The sequence below is a fragment of the Aptenodytes forsteri genome, unplaced genomic scaffold, assembly GCF_000699145.1.
Source record: "Aptenodytes forsteri isolate BGI_AS27 unplaced genomic scaffold, ASM69914v1 Scaffold179, whole genome shotgun sequence".
Taxonomy (NCBI): Eukaryota; Metazoa; Chordata; class Aves; order Sphenisciformes; family Spheniscidae; genus Aptenodytes; species Aptenodytes forsteri.
Genome location: NW_008795378.1, coordinates 2279837 through 2288570, shown reverse-complemented (window position 1 = coordinate 2288570; position 8734 = coordinate 2279837). Strand labels below are relative to the sequence as shown.

The window sequence follows — 8734 nt, the reverse complement described above, 5'->3', positions numbered from 1 at the left end:
GTGGGAGCGTGTCTGGGCCCGTGTCTCAGTTCTTTTCTTTCTGCTAGTTTAGTGCCACTCCAAGAATGCAGACAATGCTGGCTACGACTGTTTCATATTTGATTTCCACACTTAAATCTGCACTTGTTAAATGAAACCCCATTGTCAGGTTGGCATGCATCCACGCTGCCTCCTCAGGTCCGGCTTCAGAGCTTGCTGTCTGTGCTTGGGTGTCCTGCTCGTCACCCTTCAGTGAGGATCAGGTATGCAAAGAGCATTTTGCTGTTTTAGTGCTGCTTGTGGCATTGCAACAAAAGCTTTTGGACTTTTCTTGCAACTGCATCCATGGATAACCCTCATAAATCTTGGTCTGAGGGCAGACAAGTGCTGCAGGGAAGGGATGGGGTTTTGGCACGGCCTCAAGAGCGGGGGATCAATCGGGCACTCGGTTGGAGCTGGTCTCTGGGCAAGGTACCAGCTGTGCGGCCCACAGGAGAAAATGCTTGAGCAAGCAGGGCCTGATTCGGCAAAGGGCCAATATCCTGCCCTGCTCGAGGAGAGGACACCTCTGGGTATGCTTCTGGTCTCGGTGGGGCCCTTTGCATGCTTTGCTGGGTCGGGACCAGAGGGTTCAGCAGTTGCAGGGCTTTGCTGAAGGAGGGCAGGAGAAATGCTGTGTATTGGAAGCAAAGCAGTGACTGTGAATAACGAAGGATCATTTCATATCCTCTGTAAAATACCAGGGAGGGCATGAAAATTATGAATCTTATTAATAGAGCTTAGGGGATTACAAAATCCAACAGCTGTCCAGTCCTTTAGACTGCAGACCCTCTTGGTCTTTCTACCCTCCCATAAGCTGATACCTGCTCATACATCACTTGTGCAGTGTGACTTACCATTCAGTAAATGCCAATACTACCAAAGCAGACAGAGGTCTGCCCAAAGTAGTTTGCTGTCTACTTCAGCATGAGAAGAGGGAGAGGTAATAGGATGGGGCTGTGGTATCATGGGGTGTGATGCTGGAGCAGGAGGAAGCACTGGCCATGTTTTAATTCCTCAGATGCCCCGGAGGAGTCCTCTGCTGGGCTGTTGTCATGGAAACACTGTTATTTTTGTGGATTCAAGACTGGCTCCAAACAAAGGTTAAAGGGAAGAAAAAAATCCAAGGGATCGGATGCATGGAAGGTAAGATTTTCCTCAGCACAGCAAAATTTGCAAATGTCTGAACCAGCAGTGAGTCCTCCAAGGCATGTGGGCTGGAGGTACGCCGGGGCTGGAAATTGATGCTGTGCCTCATGCGGGAGCCGGTCGGGAGCGTGGTGCTTGGGCTCTGGCTGTGCTCTGGGTCACCCAAAGGCCTGTTCCTCCTCCTCATACTGCTCCTACCCTCACCTCTCACCCTCCTGTGCCATCAAAGTGCTGCTGCCTGAGGCTTTACCTAGAGCAGAGATGATATGTGCTGGATGGTGGTTATTTTTGACACCTCTTTTGCTGGTCAGGTAGCAGATCTATGTCTGTGCAGGTTTTAATGGCTCTGTGCACTAATGGCAGTGCAGTTTTCACTGTTGTAAGGAAGAGCAGAAATGCAAATCTTCAGGTTCTGCTTTCTGTAATGTCAAAAGCAAATTGTATAATTTCCATAAAATTTTGCCCAGCCTTTAAATTCAGAGGCCCAGGCTATGTATGCTAAAGATGTGTCCCTTTGTACCCTTTACGTCCCAGTATCATTTCAACTAAAGGGCCAAATTACTATTTAGTAAAGTGATTTAAGCATGGAATTATGTACATGGCTTCAGGGGCACTACTGAAGCACAAATGCAGTGCGAGTGCATTCAGGATTTGTCTGTCGTTGCACAGCTGTGCAGCCCTCCTGGCTGCCATTATGGCATTACAGGCAGCAGTCCACCTTCCCCGCCGTGACCGATGCTCATGTTTAAATGTCCAAACTAGAGCAGTCTTACAAAAGTCGTCACAAAAACCAGATACACAGAATATGGCCAAACTCAAACACAGGTCTAGTATTTGCAGGGTGATATGGTACCACTCATAACGCGATGGGTCTTTGCAGGGGTTTGGAAAGTCAGTGTAGGGAAAAGGGAACAGGACTGCGTAATCCAGGTAGTTGGTCCCAGCGAGCGAGCAGCAGCAGTATGGGCCAAGGAGAGGAGATGCAGTGGCAGCAGCAATTTGCACTGAGGCGCCCATGATGCTCAGTATGCTGAAGGCGAAACTAGCTACCCACTGAAATGGAGACAAAAGCATTTTATCACTTGTCTGACCTGCTGAGACGATTTTTAAAAAAACTTTAAAAACTAAAGAGCTCAGTATTTTTGTATTTCTTCATTTCCAACTTGGGAAAAAAAAAAAACTGTTTTTTTATATTCAATCTCCTTTATTCTGTGTCCAAAAAGAGATGTGATGGTAAGGAAAATTAGTAGCTTGAATGTCATGAACTTATTAAAGAAAAATGTGGATTTTTTTTTTTTACAGGGAAGACAAAGTCATTGAAACCATATTTTACTAAAAATACTAGAAGAATAAGTTGAAACAGGTATACTTATGTAGTTTGTCATATAGCATATAAGTACAGTGGGTAGCCTTTAAAATTTAAACTGCATATTTGAATAATAACAAAGTTCCTCATTATAAAACAGAAAATGTGACATGAACTGGCAGAACTACCGTGCTGGTGGGATATTTAATGTGCACCCTCTGTAAGCCCTGCACAGCACACTTGATCCACGATATCAGCAAGAAAAGTGCTTTCCTCTTTGAATGCATCGTCCAGATTAACTCTGCCATTCCCTTGCCACCTCCTGCATGTGACACCATGTAGACTCCTGGACTTGTCACCCCGACTGATAGCACCTTGCACTGAGTTACCACCTACCCCTGCCCTCAGCAGCTCCACGCAGCGGGATTTCGAGGTGGCTGAGCTCAGCTCTGGGGTAGGTGGGTGGAAAGCTTTGCTGCTTGAGCTGGCAGGAGCTGACTCACTGCTGGGTGCCAGGTGCTCAGCCCTCTGCTCCCCTGCTCTCGTGCCTCCTTCTTGTCCTGGCGTGTACCTGCCCCGGAGAGGTTTGCTGTGGAGCCAGCTCCATCCTTTGTGCCAGCTGAGAGGCTTCTCCATGCTGGGGGAAGCCTTAGAAGAGCTTTTAGGAATAATTTACATTTCCTTTTATCCAGGAACTCTGCAGGTAAAGAACTAAGGCTATTAGAGCAAGCAATAACTAGCTGCTGTGCAGGAGGGGAACGGGCTCTTCACTACCAGGCTGGAATAACTACTCTGTGTTTCTCCCTGGTCCAGTGCACAGAGAGTGGCTTTAAAAGGGGGTGGATCATGCACAGCAGAGGCAGGAGCAGGGCCCTGCCGGTGTGCATTCAAGGCCAGCTGGGAGTGTCCTGGAGGAAGTGTTAAAATTCACCTTTTGTGGACTCAGGCATAATACCGCATCCTTTTTGTGCACAGCATGGCCACAGACAGATGATGGTTGCTGTTTGTTGCCAAAAGGCCAACGAAAACTATTCTGTGCATCTCCTGCGTTTGTTATTCTCGTGCTCCTGAGCGACTTTGGGGCACTTGGAGGGACACAACCATCCCCAACGGGGTATGATACCGGCCAAGCCACCATGCTGGTACTGACCACCACTGCATGGTGACTTTGATCAGGACTCTCCTGCTGACAAATGGGGAGCAGGGAAGACACCCAGGACACTACCAATGGGAGTGCCTGAAGGAAACCCCAGGCAGCACAGAAAGGAAGGTTAAGGTTATTTAGTGTCTGCTTCAAGCTGCTTTTGTCACTCTGGACAAAGAATGAGTTTGGGTTTGGTTATTCTTCCAAAGTGCTGTCAAAGGCACAGCAGACACTTGCTTTATTCACCAGGTCTCCATCAGGGCAGGGTACATTTCGTCATTGTCCTTATTTCAGAACCAATTTTGACTGGGAAAGTATATGTGTTGGTGATGGGGAGCTGACATACACAGGCACATTTTCATTCATTTAAATACACCAGCAGTGACTCTGGCTTGCAGTGAGTAATCTTTTTTCCAGTGTAAGCATCTTGGACCCACATGTATCTTTGCTCCTAACTTCAGGCTGGTGAATGGAAAGAAGAGCTGAAGATGTGCTGAAGGCAAGAGTCTGTGTCCGAGGACACAGAAAAGAGCACCATCTGGGCTGTAATTTCTGGTGCGACGTAGGAGACCGTATCAACACAGATCCAGAACCTTGAGCAATATTGTCCTGCGGTTTGATTTCCATCCTGGCACGCTAAATGCAGTAAGGCCCAGGTTTTTCATGGCACTTTCCATTTTTGATTTAGGGAATTTGAAAAATACTTGTCTGGAGGCTGAGCCTGAAGTTATAATCTTGGCATATCCATACCATAAAATTCCTGTGGATAAAAGCAGAAACATCTGGATTCATGAGTGGATGTTGGCTAAATCCACCAGAAAAAAAAAGTCTTCAAGGGATCCTAGAGGGTTCTAGCCAGAATAAATAATACAACAAAATAAGAGTGCTATTAAGAGTAATTGTAATACTGAAGCTGAATTATAAGATGAGGGCCAAGCCCTTTTCACAATCTGCTTTTCCAGCTAAGAGCCCTTCAATTTACACTTAACACACATGTGGCTGATGGAACAAAGAAAAAATTGAAGAAGGATGAAAGCAGTGCAGAGATTATTCAGCCTTGCTGGTTTAGCTCCAGGCACATCATTTAAATGAGTAGATGATTAGTTTCCAGTTTGTTTTAAATTCTCTGGCAAGAAATTTTATGCTGTATCCCAAAGTTGGATGTGCTTAAAACTTTTTTTTTTTAAAGGCTCTGCCATTTTGTTTTATTTCTTAAGGCAAGACTCTGAAAGAGCTCTGCAGGAGTCACCTGAGTGCTGGGAGTGGAAGGGCAGCCTGGCTGTGTCACTGATCAGGCCATGTCCCTGCTCCCAACCTGTGAGGACCCTGGGACCAGGGAACAGTTGCTCCTTTTCTCCCTCACCCCTGGGAGGCTGAGCCCTGTCTTGCTGAGCCAGAGGTTATATCTAAGCTCAGCAGCACCCAAAGTCAAGGGAAGTGGCCAAAACCACTGTTCCCCACAGACTTGCAGCCTCTTCGGCTGCACCCTGTTGTATCGGCACCACTTGCCTGGTTTAAAGCTAGTGAAAGGGGAAAGGTTTGTATTGCTTACTCCTTGCATCTCCTTTTGGTGTTTTTGAGGTTAAGAGCTGCTGAACAGCACATCCTCTCACCACCTAACCCCTCCTGCATGGGTCTCTTCCTTGCGCCAAGTCTCCAAAGCTGCCACGAACACCAGGTCAGGCAGCATGTCTTCCCCTGCTGTGACGGGGTGAACTACACCCACAGCCAGGTGATTAAAATGCCTGTTGCTGTGTAAAATGTATGTTGCTGAAAATGCCCTTAACACACCATCCCTCCCCAACAGAGGTAGTCAGCATTTCTCATGACCTGTACTTTGTCCATGCAGATCTGCATTACTGACCTTGCAAGTTGTGCTTCCCAATTCCCGGAAAGCCTTGGGTATTTGCCTGCTCTGTAACCTTCAGCCAACTCAGCTTGGGGTGAGTTGCTTCCTTGTAGAATAAAAACCCTATTGGGCAGTCCTTGTCCTGTCCACCCTCCTTGTTGCCCTCGTCTTCCCTGTTGTCCGTACCACAGCCAACAAGTTGAATAGCTCCTGAGGGAGCTTGTCAGTTGGTACCATTCTAAGAGGTCCTCCTCCACGGAGAGACTTTAGGTTTTCTCCATGGAGATGCTTCCTGTGATGCACTACCAATGCTTAATGCTCTCTGAAGACTGCCACTAGGTTCTGAACAGTGGGATACAAGTTTGGGGTGAGGCAATACTTGAAGTATGACTGGAAATACCAATGATACACAAACAGTGACATTTACGCTCCCTTTGTTCCATGCAAGGAATAATCTTGTTTATAGTGTAAGGAGTGGGAGTTCAATTGGCCTTAAAATAGCCTCAACACATCTAGGAAATCCATAAAAAGGAATGCCCCAGTATTTCTTAGGACATTATTTTCAGCAGGTCTTGTTATTTAATTTGCTGCCAACATCTGTCGTTTCCTCCACAGCCTGGATCTGAACCGAAAGCTCACAGGACCTGATGCAAAAAATTCAGAGCACTGCTCTTTGTTCGCATGGTATAGCATCTCGACCATCAAAGTGAAACGAGGAAATACATCTGCTCAGAGATGTTACAAAATATTTGTTTTAGATTAGCTGCTATCACTGCCACTGTCCACATTTGCAGTCGTATTCTTCCACCCAACTTGAAGCTGAAGGCGATAGGAAGGTCTGCCGAAACTGCAGGGCTCTCGGTTAGGAACAAATAGTTTGAGAAGCTGAGGAATGAGAGATGAAGCAGAGCTAAATTTAGAATCTCAGATAAGAAAATATCTGTATCTTCAGTGCTCTGTGGTTTTATTTTGCTCTACACAAAGCACACCTTGGTTTTGCATGGCTGTTTGCAGATTATACCGACTCGAAGGCTTGAGGAAAAAAAAGGCTTTGATGTCTTCAGTAAACAAATAGCAGTGTTAAAAGATCTTCAGTTCTTGTTAGCATGCTGCAAATAGCTATGTTTGAAGAAAAATAAACATCCCAAGGTTGATGGAAGGGTAGGAAAGCCATAAAGTACTGTACTCAAATCCCTGGTATGAGGACATCAGAAATGAGTGTGCCATGAAAAAACCCTTTATTTTCTCTCTCCTTTTGGATTAAAAAGGAAAGAACAAACTGGCGCGTGGTTTACCAGCCATGCGGTGGGAATACATGGGTATAAAACCCCATGGCTAAATCATTACCATCCAAATCACAAGAATACTATCAAGTCCACTGGAAAACCAAAGGTAGGAGTCCCTTGGAGATCTTCCCCTCCAACCGTTGGGGTGAGGGGAAGAAGACTCACCCTTCCTCCAACCCCCCTTTTGACTCAGCTTCCTCAGTGCTTCACCTGCTGCCACAGGGCCACCAGCACCTCTTAACCCTCGCAGCTACAGGACCTCGTCCCAAAAAACCTTATCGACTTTTACATTGTGCAAGCAGCCAGTTTCCATGAGGAGGAACCAGGCGTGCATCACCCTCTTAGTGGGGAGGATGAGGATTTCACGCCTGGCTGTGTGCCTACCTGAGCTTTTACTCTGTAAAGCGTGTTGTACTTGTCTCATTGCATCACTTACATCCCTTTGGAAATGCAAAAGCTTAGGAAATGAACCAAAGAAAAGAGCTAAACGATGATCTCAATTACACCAGCATAACCCTGGGGATGTTAATTTACATTTATGTCCTTTTAACAATCCAAATTTGGTTCAGAACAAGGAAGTTTGGGTTTTCTCTGTAAAGGGAAATTAAAAATCAGCAGGTCACGATAATAATCAATACACCAATATTTACTGCAAATTTAAATCTTATCAAGAGCCTCTAGGGAGCCTCTTGCTTTAGTTTCATGTAATTCCAAGCATTTCTCTGTTTAAAGAGAGTTCACAGGAGCTGGGAAATAAATAATTCAAACACAGTTGACTTTTTAAAGTCTCTGTAGCATCACTAGCATCTTTCCTTTGATAACACTTTTGTTCTGCCTACCAAAGCTCTGTTCCAAATGGGACTGGCGAGGCAAACACTCTATCCAACGAACCAGGGCTTATAAGAAAAAAACAGGGGAAAAAAGCAAAAATTCTGGAAAAAAATGCTTTTAAACCCAAAGGTAATAAGTATCCCTCTGGTAACTTCATACAAGCTCTTCACTTTCATTGTGAGACTCTCCCTGTTGGATTCACAGCGAGGGTTTGTAGCTAAAGCTGAGGCAGAGACAGTTCATAATAAACAGAAACTCCTTAGAGACTGTAGCCATGGCATGTGAGAGCTGTTTACCTAGCACGATGAAGCACTATTCTGTTTATCTTCAGATGTTCCTACAGAAACAGAAGGTATTACAGTGTAGTAAATAAGGCCCCTTCACCCCCAGGAATAAGGTGGGGTTTTTTTCCCAGACTCATTGCTCTTCACTTTCAGCTGCAGAAAGCCCATCCTGTGATTTCTGAATTACTCCTTCATCCATTTTCCCACGAGGACAGACCGCTTCCCGGTGTAGAGAGCGGCAGAAACTTGTTGACAGCAACTGGGGTTGTTGTTTCCAATGCTGACCTGCCCATCGCAGCCAGAATGAAACCGGCACCCTCAGTGCCAGCAGTGTCTGCAGGACACAGATGCGTCCTCCAGAGCAGGACCACCTTCTCCCCAGGGAGCGTTATTGTTGATGGAATGTGTTTGTCGCAGGGAAATTTAGCGGGAATAGGCTCTAGCCTGTGACTTGAAATCTAGGGTATCGCACAGCTAATGCTGTTGGTGTCTTTGTTCCAAATGTGAAAGATAAGGTCACTGAGAGCTTTGAGAGGCACTTTGGAGGCTGGAGGTCACTCCTAGGATCTGTTCCTGGGCACGGTGGGGGAAAGGCCTTTGATTCCAAAGGGATTAGGGCTGGGTGCCTTCCACTGCTCGTCAGACTGGAGCCCTATTTCTCCCTACCTGCCACAGCAAATATTTTGATCGCAAGAGCCAAAGCAATCATGTTGTGTACTCCATCATATGCAATCCCCAAGGCATACTGCTGATAACCATCAGACTCATTTCAGACCTGTGGTGTCTGTCCACCCCCCCTGTTGTCATCATCCGTCCGTTGTCTCCCCACCCCCCCCGCTGCTGGAGTGCTGCCACCAGCCAGGGTGG

At 46.2% G+C, this 8734-nt stretch overlaps 1 protein-coding gene across 1 annotated transcript; it reads right to left on the bottom strand.

The window, feature by feature from the left end:
- Positions 1–43: 43 nt before the first annotated feature.
- Positions 44–7669, bottom strand: TMEM212 (transmembrane protein 212; the record flags this gene model as incomplete). The annotated part of the gene is given in 3 exon segments (XM_009280566.1): positions 44–226; positions 1966–2220; positions 7592–7669. Coding segments are annotated over 3 exon segments (516 nt in total), but the record flags the coding sequence as incomplete, so codon positions are not given.
- Positions 7670–8734: the final 1065 nt, after the last annotated feature.